Source organism: Berghia stephanieae, chromosome 15 (genome assembly GCF_034508935.2).
Source record: "Berghia stephanieae isolate SIO BIC M18660-M18661 chromosome 15, UCSD_Bste_1.3, whole genome shotgun sequence".
Lineage (NCBI taxonomy): Eukaryota > Metazoa > Mollusca > Gastropoda > Nudibranchia > Aeolidiidae > Berghia > Berghia stephanieae.
In genome coordinates, this window is record NC_088374.1 from 25,788,534 (window position 1) to 25,806,893 (window position 18,360).

An 18,360-nucleotide genomic window follows, 5' to 3' on the forward strand; every position below is an offset into this window, starting at 1 on the left:
TTTTTTACTGGTGCTGATATGACTTGAATATGTCGAAAGCACCGTAGAATCCTTTTAAACAAACGTCATATCGGAGAATCGAACCTTAATTCTCCCTTTTATAAACATTCTTTGATCTTACCCGACGTGAGCTTATAACAACAGCAACAAGAACAAAATAAGAATAAGAAGAGAGAAGAAATAATGATGAATGAAGATGATGACGATGTTTTTCATTTCATGAGAATATTTTACAAACCATCGGGAGGTTTTTCGTCCTTAAAAGGACTGTTTTAAGGTCTTTTTTTTCTTGGATATATTTTTGTTTTGTTTTGTAATCCAAGCATATAATATAACAAACATATGATAGGTGAGCAAGGTACGGATAAAAATCCAATTGAATGAGGACATTTATTCATTTACAATGAATGATCCCTCCAGACTCCCTCTCCACCTCCATCATCTCTTGTATATTTAGCCATCCTCCTCTCCTCTCTCTTTCTCTTTGGCGTTGGGATCCATTGGGCGACTGGCAACAACAACAACAACAACAACAACAACAACAACAAGCATTTAAGAGCGTCTTGAACCACGACCGTGGTTTGTTGTGTTCCATCTTTTTAATATAGATTGTTAATGTGACCGTCTTGGATCTTCGCCGTGGATCAAATGTCAGTCTTGGGGGGAACCTTTTCGCCCTTTTGAGATTTGAATAGTTGGAACTACATTCTGGGAAACTTTTCGCCCTTTTGAGATTTTAATAGTTGGAACTAGATTCTTGGAAACTTTTCGCCCTTTTGATATTTGCATAGTTGGAACTACATTCTGGGGAACTTTTTGTAGCGCTCCTGCTTCTCCGTCGGCATCTTAAGAAGCATTTTGGGAACTGTCTGTTATTTGGAGAGATCTGTAGAAGATTTCGCTGCGCCTTGCGCTTCTACGTAATTTATATTGGGGCAAGATTTGGTCAGCCCCATCATCGTTGTTGACTCTTTTACTTCTCGTATAGAAAGAAGACTGGAATATGCTTTAGTTAACAGCTGGGTTGAGTTACTGTTGGCCTTGCAACCGTTATCAAAGCTACTGACTAACTGACCACAGCTGTAACATCTCCTCGTAATGTTTTCCTCTCTGGATTGGTTTTTGTTGAGAGGACCAGGATCGCTCTGCTGGTATTGGTAACTCTTAAAGAGTTTAAGCTTTTGGTCAAACTTTCTCGAAATGTTTGTTGTCTCTTCGGTAGGGGAAATAACCTTTGGAAGCCTATGACTGTTCGTACAGGCTTGCATAGGCTTATCAACGAGATTTTTCTCAATTGTTGCATCGTGATCCCTTGTTTTCTTTACCGTTTTTTTTTTGGTTCAACTTTGACTCGTCAAAGAAATCGTTTACTGTCTGTATCAAAGTCTTTCATTAGAAATGTAGATAATATAGTCTTATATATTTATACGACACGTCCTGTCTGTATCAAAGTCTTGGAATGGAGATGTAGATAATATAGTCTTAGATATTTATACGACACGTCCTGTCTGTATCAAAGTCTTGGAATAGAGATGTAGATAATATAGTCTTAGATATTTATACGACACGTCCTGTCTGTATCAAAGTCTTGGAATGGAGATGTAGATAATATAGTCTTAGATATTTATACGACACGCCCTTTTGTGTATCAAAGTCTTGGAATGGAGATGTAGATAATATAGTCTTAGATATTCATTCGGCACGTCCTGTCTGTATCAAAGTCTTGGAATGGAGATGTAGATAATATAGTCTTAGATATTTATTCGGCAAGTCCTGTCTGTATCAAAGTCTTGGAATGGAGATGTAGATAATATAGTCTTAGATATTTTTTTTTCACGTCTTTGTGTATCAAAGTCTTGGAATAGAGATGTAGATAATATAGTCTTAGATATTTATTCGGCACGCCCTGTCTGTGTGAAAGTCTTGGAATAGAGATGTAGATAATATAGTCTTAGATATTTATTCGGCACGTCCTGTCTGTATCAAAGTCTTGGAATGGAGATGTAGATAATATAGTCTTAGATATTTATTTTTCACGTCTTTGTGTATCAAAGTCTTGGAATAGAGATGTAGATAATATAGTCTTAGATATTTATTCGGCACGTCCTGTCTGTATCAAAGTCTTGGAATGGAGATGTAGATAATATAGTCTTAGATATTTATTCGACACGTCCTGTCTGTATCAAAGTCTTGGAATGGAGATGTAGATAATATAGTCTTAGATATTTATTTTTCACGTCTTTGTGTATCAAAGTCTTGGAATAGAGATGTAGATAATATAGTCTTAGATATTTATTCGGCACGTCCTGTCTGTATCAAAGTCTTGGAATAGAGATGTAGATAATATAGTCTTAGATATTTACACGACACGGCTTTTGTGTATCAAAGTCTTGGAATGGAGATGTAGATAATATAGTCTTAGATATTTATTGGACATATCCTGTCGTTATCAAATTCTTGGAATAGAGATGTAGATAATAAAGTCTTAGATATTTATTCGGCACGTCCAACAACAACAACAACAACAACAACAACAACAAAAACAAACATTTAAGAGCGTCTTGAACCATGACTGTGGTTTGTTGTGTTCCATCTTTTTAATATAGATTCTTAATTTGACCGTCTTGGATCTTCGCCGCGGATCAAATGTCAGTCTTGGCGGGAAACTTTTCACCCTTTCGAGATTTGCAGAGTTGGAACTACATTCCAGGAAACTTTCCACCCTTTGGAGATTTGCAGAGTTGGAACTACATTCTGAGAAACGTTTTGCCATTTTGAGATTTGCATAGTTGGAACTACATTCTGGGAAACTTTTCGCCCTTTTGAGATTTGCATAGTTGGAACTACATTCTAGGAAACATTTCGGCCTTTTGATATTTGCATAGTTGGAACTACATTCTGGGGAATTTTTGTAGCGCTCCTGCTTCTCCGTCGGCATCTTAAGAAGCATTTTGGGAACTGTCTGTTATTTGGAGAGATCTGTAGAAGATTTCGCTGCGCCTTGCGCTTCTACGTAATTTATATTGGGGCAAGATTTGGTCAGCCCCATCATCGGTGTTGTCTCTTTTACTTCTCGTATAGAAGGAAGACTGGAATATGCTTTAGTTAACAGCTGGGTCGAGTTACTGTTGGCCTTGCAACCGTTATCAAAGCTACTGACTAACTGACCACAGCTGTAACATCTCCTCGTAATGTTTTCCTCTCTGGATTTGTTTTTGATGAGAAGACCTGAATAGCTCTGCTGGTATTGGTAACTCTTAAAGAGTTTAAGCTTTTGAGAAACTTTCTCGAAATTGTTGTTTTCTCTTGGATAGGGGCAATAACCTTTGGAAGCCTATGCCTGTTCGTACAGGCTTGAATAGGCTTATCAGAGAGATTTTTCTCAATTGTTGCATCGTGATCCATTGTTTTCTTCATCGTTTTTTTTTTGGTTCAATTTTGTCGTCAAAGAAATCGTTTACTGTCTGTATCAAAATCAAAATCTTTCTTTTGAAATGTAGATAATATAGTCTTAGATATTTATTCGACACGTCCTGCCTGTATCAAAGTCTTGGAATGGAGACGTAGATAATATAGTCTTAGATATTTATTCGGCACGCCCTGTCTGTATGAAAGTCTTGGAATGGAGATGTAGATAATATAGTCTTAGATATTTATACGACACGTCTTGTCTGTATCAAAGTCTTGGAATAGAGATGTAGATAATAAAGTCTTAGATATTTATTCGGCACGTCCAACAACAACAACAACAACAACAACAACAACAACAAAAACAACAACAACAACAACAACAACAAAAACAAGCATTTAAGAGCGTCTTGAACCACGACCGTGGTTTGTTATTTTCCATCTTTTTAATATAGATTCTTAATTTGACCGACTTGGTTCTTCGCTGTAGATCAAATGTCAGTTTTGGCGGGAAACTTTTCACCCTTTCGAGATTTGCAGAGTTGGAACTACATTCCAGGAAACTTTCCACCCTTTGGAGATTTGCATAGTTGGAACTACATTCTGAGAAACGTTTTGCCATTTGGAGATTTGCAGAGTTGGAACTACATTCTGAGAAACGTTTTGCCATTTTGAGATTTGCATAGTTGGAACTACATTCTGGGAAACTTTTCGCCCTTTTGAGATTTGCATAGTTGGAACTACATTCTGGGGAAGTTTTTGTAGCGCTCCTGCTTTTCAGTCGGCATCTTAAGAAGCATTTTGGGAACTGTTTGTTATTTGGAGGGATCTATAGAAGATTTCGTTGCGCCTTTCTATTCTACGTAATTTCTATTGGGGCAAGATTTGGTCAGCCCCATCATTGTTGTTGACTCTTTTACTTCTCGTATAGAAAGAAAACTGGAATATGCTTTAGTTAACAGCTGGGTCGAGTTACTGTTGGCCTAGCAACCGTTATCAAAGCTACTAACTAACTGACCACAGCTGTAACATCTCCTCGTAATGTTTTCCTCTCTGGATTAATTTTTCTTGAGAGGACCAGGATAACTCTGCTGGTATTGGTAACTCTTAAAGAGTTTAAGCTTTTGGGGAAACTTTCTCGAAATGTGTGTTGTCTCTTCGGTTCAACTTTGACACGTCAAAGAAATCGTTTACTGTCTGTATCAAAGTCTTCCATTAGAAATGTAGATAATATAGTCTTAGATATTTATTCGACACGCCCTTTTGTGTATCAAAGTCTTGGAATAGAGATGTAGATAATATAGTCTTAGATATTTATACGACACGTCCTGTCTGTATCAAAGTCTTGGAATAGAGATGTAGATAATATAGTCTTAGATATTTATACGACACGTCCTGTCTGTATCAAAGTCTTGGAATAGAGATGTAGATAATATAGTCTTAGATATTTATACGACACGTCCTGTCTGTATCAAAGTCTTGGAATAGAGATGTAGATAATATAGTCTTAGATATTTATTCGGCACGTCCTGTCTGTATCAAAGTCTTGGAATGGAGATGTAGATAATATAGTCTTAGATATTTATTCGACACGTCATGTCTGTATCAAAGTCTTGGAATAGAGATGTAGATAATATAGTCTTAGATATTTATTCGGCAAGTCCTGTCTGTATCAAAGTCTTGGAATGGAGATGTAGATAATATAGTCTTAGATATTCATTCGGCACGCCCTTTTGTGTATCAAAGTCTTGGAATAGAGATGTAGATAATATTGACTTAGCTATTTCCTTTTATTTCTGTTTTCAACCCCTTCCCCCAAAATAATCAAACAAAATCGCTACTTGTATCAGCGGATATTAAACCCTTTGCGTCATTTCATTATGGCATCCCCAGTCTTCTTTAAAACTGGATTTATACAATTTATTAACCCTCCCCCCCCCCCCAAAAGAAAAAAAAGTTCAAATTAAAAGGAAAAACAAACCTTTTCTATTATCTATCTGTTTTTGAATTGATCTAATTTTGGGTAATGTTTCTTTGAAAACTGAATGAAGATGACGTCTGTCGGCTCTCTGTTACTGTATTTGAGCCCGCCAAATGAAGGGACCAGAGGAATAAAAAGCTCTTTTACCTGCATTTAATTTGTTCTGGGGAGTGCGTAGCAAGAGCAAATCTGAGACTTATCGTAAGTTCCGAACATAGGATTTCAATCCAATAAGTTCATTATGGTAATGTTTTACATTTTAAATTCTTTCAATAAAATAAAATACTTTGAAAAGTTTTCAGTTAATTATTTTTTGTATTACATGTTGGAAGGTAGATACGTTTTATTTGCTTTTCCCATAAGGTCGTTTATAATATTAGAAAGTTGCTTAGGATGGGTGGCATTAGTTCTTGTGAGACGATAAAAAATAGACTTTGCTTTTTTAATTAAAACATTCACATCGTTCTTAAAATGCCCATATAAATTCCTATGAATTGTAAGGTGACCTTTTCTCCATTTGGCCTCGGCCCGACTTGTGGCCTTGATATCGGGATTAAACCATGGCGTTGTCTTCCTCTCATTTCCTCTTCTTGTCGTCAGAGGGGCGTGACCGTCCAAAATGGGACGTAGGGTCGAGAAGACAGCACCAGTCATATGCATCATTCGTTTGCATAGTATCGACGCCATTAGAGATGTCATTCCGAACATCTGCTTTATTTATTTTCATCAGATTTCTAAAAGAGATCGGTAATTTAGAAAACCGTTGTTTGTTCATGTCAAAGAATAATAGATGATGGTCCGAAAAACATTTATTGAGGACTATCAAAGAAGAAAATGAAATTTTAGATGTCGTAGTCCAGCCGATGGTGTGATCAGATCGGTGTGTTTTTGATTTTACATTTTGGGTCATAGTCATAGTCATTGTCATTGTCATAGTCATGTCATAGTCATAGTCATAGTCATGTCATAGTCGTAGTCATAGTCATTGTCATTGTCATAGTCATGTCATTGTCATAGTCATAGTCATTGTCATAGTCATGTCATAGTCATTGTCATGCCATAGTCGTAGTCATTGTCATAGTTATGTCATAGTCATAGTCATAGTCATTGTCATAGTCATGTCATAGTCATAGTCATAGTCATGTCATAGTTATAGTCATGTCATAGTCATAGTCATAGTCATAGACATGTCATAGTCATAGTCATAGTCATAGTCATGTCATTGTCATAGTCATGTCATAGTCATTGTCATGCCATAGTCATAGTCATTGTCATAGTCATAGTCATAGTCATAGTCATTGTCATAGTCATAGTCATAGTCATAGTCATGTCATAGTCATGTCATAGTCATAGTCATAGTCATGTCATAGTCATAGTCATGTCATAGTTATGTCATAGTCATAGTCATAGTCATTGTCATAGTCATAGTCATGTCATAGTCATAGTCATAGTCATAGTCATAGTCATAGTCATAGTCATAGTCATAGTCATAGTCATGTCATAGTCATAGTCATGTCATAGTTATAGTCATGTCATAGTCATGTCATAGTCATAGTCATGTCATAGTCATGTCATAGTCATAGTCATAGTCCGGTCATCAAACATTCTTTAAATCCTTTTTGCAGTTGAATTTCCTGTGTCGAAATGTACATTAAAGTCTCAAAGAGTTACTAATGTTGTATTTGATATAAAATATGCTATTGTTAGGTCATCGAGCTCAGTAATAAAATCGGCTATTGATGTACCACCATAAACCCCCCATTATCGTGATTGAAGACTTGTCCATTTCTATTTTCATTTCGATTGACTCAAAGGTGTTAAAAATATTACACGTGTCGTTGAACTTTATTGTTACTTTCAGTCTATTGGAATGCATGAGAGCTATTCCACCACCTCGTTCTCCTCGTCTATGGAACGATTTGGTGGTAAATACATGTAGCAGTAACTCTTATGGTGTTTTCATCTCCTTGCTTATAAAGCCAGCTTTCAAATAAGCCAAAACATCAATCTTGTGGTCAATAACTGTTTTTCTTTTTTGGATATCAGTGAATTTATTTCTACATGACTGCACATTTATATAGTCGAAACGTAAGGATTGTCCATTTGGCGTATGAATCGTTTTCTTATAACTACCAACCTCGCCATGACTATGACTATTACCGTTACCGTCATTGTCATAGAGAATGATGCCTTTGGACAGAGGAAATATACATTTGGAAGTTAATCATTGCCTTCTCGTGTGTTGTTGATCTAGCTGTCGTTTACTGTTGTTGTCATATTGGAAATGATTGCAATTTGATGAAGGTGAGTTGTCGTAAGGTGAGATGTCGGTTACTCTGTTGTTTACTAGTATTGTATTCAGTGATGGTGGGGGTCTTGGAGGGGGGTCTTGGAGGGTGGTGACGAGGGGTTGGCCGATGATGAGTTTTCACCAAAATTGATCTCTGCTTTCGACTTCCACCTCGTTGTTTTCTATAAATATATTTTTAGCGAAAAGTTTCGTTATTTGAAAACACTTCACGGCAAGTATTTGCTTAGTACAAAAATTGGGTCATGAATTATCCAAATTGCATGTGATAACAGGGCCTGGTGAGAACTCATGTCGATAAAATCCATTTCAGATATTCAGAAGTAACGTAAAAATCACGTGAAATCACAAAAAAATATCCTATTAGAAACCGGCAAAAGTTATATGAAATGAAAGAGCACGGTGTCACAAATACAATAATATAAAAATTCCAGATTTATAATATGTATAATACCAGTAAAGATTTGAAAAATCTTCATAGAATGTGGAACAACAACACAGCCTGTTAGACGACTTCCACACACCATTTCTTTTTATACCTTTTAGTTATTTCTCTTTGATTAGATGACTGTCGTGTTCATGTTACCTACTCACGTATTCCGAGACGTGTGTTTGTAAACTTACAGTAGTTGTCCCATCTAGATGATTCACTTTGTGTCCATCTCTATTTCTCTTCATCTCTCCATCTTGGCTCAACATAATCTAATGATGTGAACTCGGAGACTTCCATCTTTGGGTCATTCGTTCTATTCTGTTTTACGGCCGCATTTGTCTGCTGTCTTAGGACAAAGCAGTTGTCTTGAACCCCTCTTATAAACACCCGTAAGATCAAAGGATATTTCTCTATCAGATCGGATCAATTCTCCTGTCTTTATTTGCATAACTGAGTTGACCCTGCATGGGCGGCGACCATCAACATGTTCAGATAAAGACAGGATTGACGGGGTGTCAGATTAGGTGTTGCATTGCGTCTCATTTTCTTCTTAATGACGAGATACACGTTCAAACCACCCAGTCACATTGACTCTACCTAATGACTAAGGTTTGTATACTTTTTTAAATCTTTTAAAAATGTTACTTGAAGGTTTTTCTTCGAAAACAAGAACTTCGATGACAGCTTTCTGTCGCTGACGCACATGGGAACAGCAATTCAGAACGGCCTTAACTTTGTCAAACTTTGACGGTATCAAAATTTTCAACTTTAAGGAGTACACGTGTAAATTTATTGAGACAAATATGACGTCATGTGAAAAAGAAATGAACTTATTAGGAGATTTGTCCCTAAACTTATTGGCACGTACATACATATTTAAATAACAATAACCAATTAATTTAGAATGATTTGTCATTGTCGTGTTTTCTTATCTTTGGCAAGTGTTCACACAACAGCCATGACAAGACTTAACACCATATGGAAAAGGAACATTCATTTTGGATTTAAGTTGAAATTATATCGCTAGTACTATCCATCCTGCTCTATGGTTGTAAAGCAGGGACACTCAAAACAGATCTAGAAAATCGAATCTGTTCTTTTCAAAATAAGAGCTATCGGTAAATCCTGAGAGTTCTTTATTTGGAGCACAGGACTAATAAATATATTTTAGAAGAGGTAGAGGGTCGACCAGGAGGACAGGACCCACTGTTGTCAATGTAGAAAATTGTCACAGTTGGGACAACACTGTCCGCCATGATAATCTGTGCAAGACTGTCAGGCACGGCAGCGTTGAGGGCCAGAGGAGAAACGGAAGAAAGAAAAAAAATCTATGGCAAAGCACCATCAAACAGTGGACAGGCCTGAATCTCAACAGCCTATTTGAAAAGGCCAGAGACCGTGACGAATGACGTGAGGTTGCATCCCGCATATCCCCCGAAGATCAGCTGGTCATGGGAATGAGTGAGTGAGTGAGTGAGTGAGTGTGTGAGTGAGTGAGTGAGTGAGTGCGTGAGTGCGTGAGTGAGTGAGTGCGTGAGTGAGTGAGTGAGTAAGTGAGTGAGTGCGTGAGTGAGTGAGTGAGTGAGTGAGTGATTGCGTGAGTGCGTGAGTGAGTGAGTGAGTGAGTGATGAGTGAGTGCGTGAGTGAGTGAGTGAGTGTGTGAGTGCGTGAGTGAGTGAGTGAGTGAGTGAGTGAGTGCGTGAGTGGGTGAGTGTCCACACATTATTTAATTTATTTCATTTTTTTCTGTCTAGTTAAACATTTTAATGTATTAGTAATTATAATTATATTCAATCACATATTACACACTTCTAACTAACTCATAAATACAAGTACACATTAACACAACACATTGATACATTTCTTCAAGATGATTTTCCAAGATTCTGCAAGGCGACATCGGGGACTCTGTCCTTGTAACGCTTGGTCACCTTAAGGCTACCAAAACCCAGGATCAACCCGACCAAAAACATGCCGACTCCCAGTCCGCCCATAGCTCCTGAAATACACGCAAATATTATATTATTATAAGATTGTCACCCGTCGCATCCACATGAATAAACATTTCAACGTTCAAAGTTCAAGGTCTCTCTCTCACTCTCTCTCTCTCTCTTCCTCTTTCCCTCCTCTATCTATCTATCTCTCCTCTCTCTATATGTCTCTATCCCTCTCTCCTCTCTCTCTCTCTCACTCTCTCTCTTCCTCTTTCCCTCCTCTATCTATATATCTATCTCTCCTCTCTCTATATGTCTTTATCCCTTTCTCGTCTCCTCTCCTCTCTCTCTCTCTCTCTCTCTCTCTCTCTCTCCTCATAATAAAGTGAGATAAAGTAAGCACATGATGATGATGACCTATGAATTCATATTCTTCATCAGTTTATCGTCAGGTTGACTTTTGGGCATCTCGTTGACATCAACATAACACTGTCTTGAGACGATGGGTTACATATAACAAGTGACCGGTCCACACAAAACGGTATAATTCCGGGAGTGACAAGTCCTTATTTGGAAACAGTATTTAATAACCTCGCCGCAATAGCCTTCAACAGTCGTGAAGTCACTTCCCTCATAATGACGCATATAACTTAGTAACTGGTTCTAAACTATCGGAACAATGGCGGACGCCCTTATGAAATACTTCTCCGACGAGCATAAAAGTGTATCCAGAGGAGAAAAACATTATAAATCTGATCATGTTTGAACTTTTATACATTCTGATCACATGACATGTGAAAAAGTTCTAACCTGCTTGAAGAATAAAAAGTAGTGTCGTTTTCTTTGTTAAGAACCAGGCTACTGGTTGCTGGGCGGACGTGACATCAGACTTTTGAATCCAGTTGATGTCAGAATAATAAATTCTCAAAGTCAGACCTTATGTATGAAAACAGTGCCAGACAAATTACAAAGGCAAATAAGGCAATTAAAAAAACACCAACCATCCCAAAACATTCAGACTGCCTCGTTTATGGATCGAACCCTAGACCTCCTGATATTCGTACTGATGTGTTACTATTACACTACAAACATTGCCCATAATAGTTGGACATTTGAATGTCTAAATTCTTCACAAGGGGATGCTACTCCCATCGTTTGGGGTGGTTTTTTTCCCTTATATTTTCCCTCTGTCTTTGTTTGGCATTATGTCATATCTACCATTTCATATTTGTATCTCATGCAGTGCCTGCTCTCCTAATTATTCAAAGAATTCAAGGGTTTGACAAATATACATATTTGCCAGGTCTAATTTTGTCACTTCTAGCAGGAACTGATTGGCAGTGATGTCAGTATCTTAGACAAATCGAAGAGACTAATTCTATGCCGTGCTCCAGTCCAGTTTAGATGCTTCTACACATGGCTCACGATAGCAATGATGGCTGTGATCTGGAAGGTCAGTTGAAGGGGTTTGTTCTATATCGTGCCCAGGTCCAGTTTGGATGCTTCTAGAAATGGCTCACGATAGTAATGATAGCTGTGATCTAGATGGTCAGTTGAAGGGGTTTGTTCTATATCGTGCCCAGGTTCAGTTTAGATGCTTCTACACATGGCTCACGATATTAATGATGACTGTGATCTAGATGGTCAGTTGAAGGGGTTTGTTCTATATCGTGCCCAGGTTTAGTTTGGATGCTTCTACACATGGCTAACGATAGTAATGATGGCTCTGATCTAGATGGTCAGTGTAAGGGGTTTGTTCTATATCGTGCCCAGGTCCAGTTTGGATGCTTCTAGAAATGGCTCACGAGAGTAATGATGGCTCTGATCTAGATGGTCAGTTGAAGGGGTTTGTTCTATATCGTGCCCAGGTCCAGTTTGGATGCTTCTAGAAATGGCTCACGATAGTAATGATGGCTGTGATCTGGAAGGTCAGTTGAAGGGGTTTGTTCTATATCGTGCCCAGATCCAGTTTGGATGCTTCTAGAAATTGCTGACGACTGTAATGATGGCAATGATTGAGACAGTCAGCTCTTTACTCACAGGTTAGATCGTACTCAGGTGTAAAATGAGTACCTGACCGATAACAGCGTTGATATCTGTCGGAAGAAAATATTGTAATATCGCCAAACAGGCTTCATGTCTCGCCCTACATTTTAATCGTTTTTATTGTCTATGAATCGATCTCCTGAAAAGCGCCTTGATCACGGTTAGTGATATGGCTCTCATCTCTCCCTCTCTCTCTCACTCTCTCTCTCCCTCTTTCTCTCTCTCTATCTCTCTCTATATATCTATCTATCTATCTATCTATCTATCTATCTATCTATCTATCTATCTATCTATCTATCTATCTAATATATATATATATATATATATATATATATATATATATGTTTTATGTATACTGAAAGTAAGAACATCTCATACCTGGACTATAGCTTCTTGCGCTAGATATTTTGGCTGTGGATAATTAAAAATACATGGATATAGATAAACAAATACATAGATAATGAGGAAATAAATGAATAAATGTAATTCATTTTACTCATCCCAATGGAAAATTTGCCTCAGGGTCTGTTCCAACGAAGGTGACTTGCTCAAGGCCACACAGCGCGGGTGGTTGTCTAACTCGATACCTTTCGGGTATGAGCAAAGATGATACCGCTAGGCCACGCTGATGCAGATGGTGGTGGTTGTATAAATCGAAATAATAGTAAACTTCCCTTTATTCATTACATTGAGGAAATTTGTCTCGACGGTCTATTCCAAAGGAAGACTGGAATATTCCATGCGTCGGCCGCAGTACAGAACCGCAAAGTGAGCCAGGAGGATGTGACTTGCTCAAGGACACAATGCAGCGGCAGGTGATCAAACTCGGTACCTTTCGGGTACAAAGTGAAGACCGTACCGCTGAGCCACGCTGTCCCCTTGATGGTAATGGTGAAGAAGAGGGGCGGCGGGCAGAATGATGAAGCGAACGGAGAGAAAATTATGGAGAGAAAAATTATTGGTTTGTTTTAATTAGATACGAGCTAGGGGCGATAATCCAGTTATTGTTTATGTTGAAGTATTATTTCGTGTGTTATTCCCCCTTTTAACATGTCACTCTCCAAGACCTGCCTGGTACTATGAGCAATTCATAGAAATACGAATTTTGGCCCTAGATACAAAACTATATTCGCTTTTTTGACTCAACAAATCTTACTGAAAAATAAAGGATTTTTGAAGATTCAGATGAAAGTTACATTCATATTATCTAGGTCATGCTAAGACCAAGGGTAAATTATTTATTTTTAAAGCTATTTAAAGTCGCTTGTTCTTGTTTTTTATCCTCTGGAAACTTCTAGTTTTAAAAATTTTCAACTCGGCAGCTCTGCTCTCTTGTTGAGAACATAGTTTTAGTGTGTCATGACCATTTAACTGAGGACGAAGGAGAAAGGGGGCGGGGCCAGGCTGGAACAGACATGGTTTGATTAGAATACATGGAAATGTGTGTGCCCCGTTTGAATTGGACTTTCTTGTCTTCCACCCAATTCATTGTAAAACATAATGGGGGGTGGGGGTGGGGGCGTGAAAGGATGAATGTTAGGTCCTCAAATAGTCAGAGATATAAAACACTATTTTATATTATAATATATATATATATATATATATATATATATATATATATATATACATATATATATATATTTAAAGCAAAAACCATGAAATAATAGTGCTAAACTTTTTTTTATAAAAGGAACTATTTATAAACATTTTAAGTATAATTATTATTAGATACTCCTACAGATCTGTTTCTTGTCACTAGGACAATCTACGGGAAGTAGATCTATATATATATATATATATATATATATATATAATATATAATATATATATATATATATATATATATTATATATATATATATATATATATAAATATATAATTTGTTATATATCATTCTATCTTGAAGATTTTGAAAACGTTGGAAGTCACGTCCCCAAGTGTTGAAGTGCGGCTACGTGGTCCAGCGTACGATAATCGCCTTCTAACTGGAAGGTTAGTTAGAAGGTTGAGTCCCGCTTTGATCAGTGCTTAGTTCAGTTCTTTGAAAAGGCTCTTTATTCACATTCTGTCAAAGTCCTCACGTGTAAAAAGAGTACCTGGCCGTTAACAACGTTGCCTCTATGAGATAAAAAATTGAGCTTTTTGAGCTTTTATATAGCACAATATCCACCAAATGTGCTCAAAGCTCTTTACAAGGTGTCCCAGGCCAACAGCAACATTAAACATTTAGGACGGGACATGACCCTGTCAGGTGATATTACAATTTTTTTTCGGAAAGAGAAAACGCTGTTAACGGCAAGGTACTCATTTTATACATGAGTACGGTGAGAGAATGTGAGTAAAGAGGCTTTTCTAAGGACTCAACCCATGCACCGAGTGAGGCTCGAACTCAAGACCTTCCGATCCGAAAGCGAGTGTCATACCACTAGACCACATGGTGTTATCACTTACCACGCCTCATGTCTCGTCTCATATGCTAGCTGCTGGTGACTACGAGGTGACCGCATTAAAGCGATTTGAGCACGTTTAGTAGACATTGCGCTATATAGATGTTTAAGCCTTCTTTAAATAGGGAATGAGATTAGCTGAAGAGTAGCGTCCCTTGATTGGAAGTCACCGGTGGAGAAGTTATTTGTAAACAAACCAACTACAAGCCAAGCGCTCCAAATACACAATATATTATTCATATTTCTGTACAAAAATGCATAACGTTGATTATGATATGCATTTTTGTACAGAAATATGAATAATAAATTTTTTTTATTTGGAGCGCTTGGCTTGTAGTTGGTTTGTTTACAAATAACTTCTCCGCCGGTGACATCAATTCAAGGGACGCTACTCTTCAGCTAATCTCATTCCCTATTGGAGATCTGGAGATAAAGCATTGTTGTTTTACAATCACCTTGTTTTACTTTGAATGATCTGGGATTGTCAAATTCCTTGCTGTACTTGATAGCCTTGGCAGACATGGGGATTCCCTGGAAAATAATCGTTGACATAATGGTGATGATAAGTATTAGAGATATAATAATATTACTGATGATGATGATAATGATGATGATGATGATGATGATGATGATGATGATGATGATGATGATGATGATGATGATGATGATGATTGTCACAGTAAAGGTTGTTCACAATTATCTTATTAAATTTTATTTTATTAAGAACTGAATTCATCTCACTCCAGTTATATTTCGGTAGGCTTAGATAAACTTTACCTTCTAATATTAGATCGTCTTTCCTTTTATAGCCTTCCCTCGAATTAATTTCTAATTAGTGAATACTTTTCGTTCTACATTCTGTCACGTAGCCACTTATTATAAAAGCTGATAGGTCTAACACTCTACACTCACTTTCTCTCCACAATCTATGCCGGACGGCCAGTCGCTCTATTCCTATATATATATTGTAAGATTTTTATCTTTTGGGACTTTGTATATATTATATCTACACCATTAAGACGCCGGAGCTTTTAACTTTGATTGTATAATCTTCAAGGATCAAACCCAAGCCCGCTGTACTACACTATAACCTCTTACCAATTGCCTGGAAGTGGAATTTTACGAGTCCAATCCTGTTATCAGAGGAATAGATCATCCAAGCCCATCAACTGCCTGGAAACGTAACTTATGAACCTGACATATTATCATAAGTTACGTAAAATATTCATATCTCTATTTGTAACTGCCACGATCACTGTTTATCTCTTTTAATTAAATTTCATCATTATTTTTATTTCATTGTAAACAAATCGTTAATTGTTTTTCATTTATAGTAACTAGTAAATTCTGGGGCCTCATTCTACATATATCTTTATGCATAGTCGAGTAGCTCTTTACTCACTTGAGACCATGACATTTTGGAGGGGACACATATAAAGAATTGAATTTATTTAGTTACTTATGTCTATTTCATCTAACCTTAAAGTTTAAATTGTAAAACTCTTAATTGCCCCACTTGATCATATTTTAATTGAACTCCCTATTTACAGGATTAATTTTTTTTTCTTTTTCATTTCTTCATTTAAATGGAATAGCAATTTATCCATTCATTCTTTCATTCAAATTGAATAACATTTTATTGATTCATTCCGTCATTCATTTATTCATTTATAAATTATTCATTCATTCATTGTTCATTCATTTATTCATTCATCCATTCATTCGTTTATTCACTCATTTATCCAATCATTCATACATTTATTCCTCCCTTCATTCTTTCATTCATACATTATCCATTCATTCATTCATCTATTCACTCAGTTTTTCATTCATTCATTCATTCCTTGTCCACTTTGTTATTATATCACTCATTTCATTTTGTTGTTTGCCTCATTCATGAATTGTTTTCAATATGTTTACATTCCATAACGATTCATTCACCTATCATCCAATCACTCAGTGTTGTGAACACATTTTGTAACTATTGTAAATCTTACGATATTTTATTGTTTTGTATTTCAGACATCACTGTTAAACACTCTTCAATGCCTAATTACAATTGTTGAACAACCATTGAACAAGAGAGAGGTCCCAGCTACGAACTGAGTTGGTAAATATATCCTTCATTATTCTCTTTTACATGAGTTGGGCATCACATAGTAACTATAGACATCGTGATTTGTTTTGCATAGTGATTTGTTTTAAATGCATTTTTGGCATATTACTGTTACCGAAAACCACTTATATATTATGTTCTGAAAAGTGAGTCTTTAAAAAACTAAATAATAATAAAAGGAGTCTACTTGCCGTCGTGTTATATTTAGTGATAGATAACTTGGGATTATTTTGGCATCCTATTATTGTTATCACACTCTAGTATATTAGCGTCATTGCGAATAATTGTACACAAACTAGCGACGAGTCACAAACATTGGTGATAAATTTTTCGTAGTAACATAGTTTAGAGTACACGCGATTGACACATTGTTATTGACACAAGTCATAATAACTCCGCATTGTATTGACACATTGCTTTATAAGATATAACGATAAAAGGCATCAAATTCAACATACATAATAAGTTGAAATAAGAGAGAGAGATTTCTAAAAATAGAACAGTTCATTCCAGTTAGTGTAAATAAATAAAACAGTCAGTAACAGTATCCTGTCAATATAATATATATAAAATATCGTAACTAATTTATTGCAACATGGAAGCATATAAAAGATACTTAAGTCTCGCAAAGGACTTAGAAATACCCCAGGAAAGAATATTTTCATGGTGCGAAGAGAAAGTAAAAGAAGAAAAAGAACATGAAGAAAGAATTCGTAGAGAAGAAAATGAAGAAAGAATTCGTAGAGAAGAAAAAGAACACGAAGAAAGAATTCGTAGAGAAGAAAATGAAGAAAGAATTCGTAGAGAAGAAAAAGAACACGAAGAAAGAATACGTAGAGAAGAACGAGAAGAAAGAGTCCAAGAAAGGGAACTAAAAAGACAAATAGCTTTAGCAGAAGAAGAAACCAAAAGGACCCAAATGATGCTGGAAATTGAAAAAACAAAAACCGGTCATGAAAGAAAACATAATAATAGTGATGAATTTTCGTGAAACTTCCACGCATGCCAACATACGATGAACGCTCAGACTGTTTAGAATCCTTCTTACACCGATTCGAAGTTCAGGCTAAAGGTTATCGTTGGCCAGAAAGCAAATGGGCCACAGCCTTGATTAACTGCTTATCTGGAGAACCGCTAAAAGTTTTCTATACCTTAACAACTGAAGATGCAGATGACTATGGAAAAATTAAAGACGCTCTACTAAAAAGATTTAGATTAACGGAAGATGGTTACCAGGAAAGGTTTCACACTGCAAAACCGGAAAGTGGAGAAGACTTTAATACATTCGTGAACCGAATTACTCAATTTCTAAATCGGTGGCTTGAGTTGGCAAACGTAAAACAAGACGACTTTGCAGGCCTTTACTATCTCACGCTGAAGAATCGAATCTATCAAGCTTGCAACCCAGATTTAGTCGCATTCTTTAAAGAGAGAAAGCCAGAAAACTTGGACAAATTAAAAATCTACGCAGAAAACTTTAACAGCGCACATCCATTGACACCCCTTAGCAGAACATTGAAGGAACCATACTACGCTGCTGCTGCTCAGAGTCCAGGTACACCTAAAGTTCAATACTCAAATAGAACGAGCCGATCAATCACTCGGAACACGCAAGTGAAACAGGATGACCATAGTAACAAACCATGGAACAAACAGTTCAATAGAGACCATAGCCGACCCTATCAA

At 36.8% G+C, this 18,360-nt stretch overlaps 1 protein-coding gene across 2 annotated transcripts in view; it reads right to left on the reverse strand.

Annotated features, from left to right (window-relative positions):
- Positions 1 to 9,870: 9,870 nt before the first annotated feature.
- LOC144960812 (uncharacterized) overlaps positions 9,871 to 18,360 on the reverse strand; it is a gene marked incomplete at its 5' end in the record, with an annotated part of 48,257 nt that continues 39,767 nt past the window's right edge. The window contains 3 exon segments of one of the 2 annotated variants that reach the window (XM_078894160.1): positions 9,871 to 10,130; positions 12,490 to 12,522; positions 15,014 to 15,089. In XM_078894160.1, coding sequence (XP_078750286.1) covers positions 9,997 to 10,130; positions 12,490 to 12,522; positions 15,014 to 15,089 — 243 coding nt within the window. 2 annotated transcript variants of the gene reach the window in all.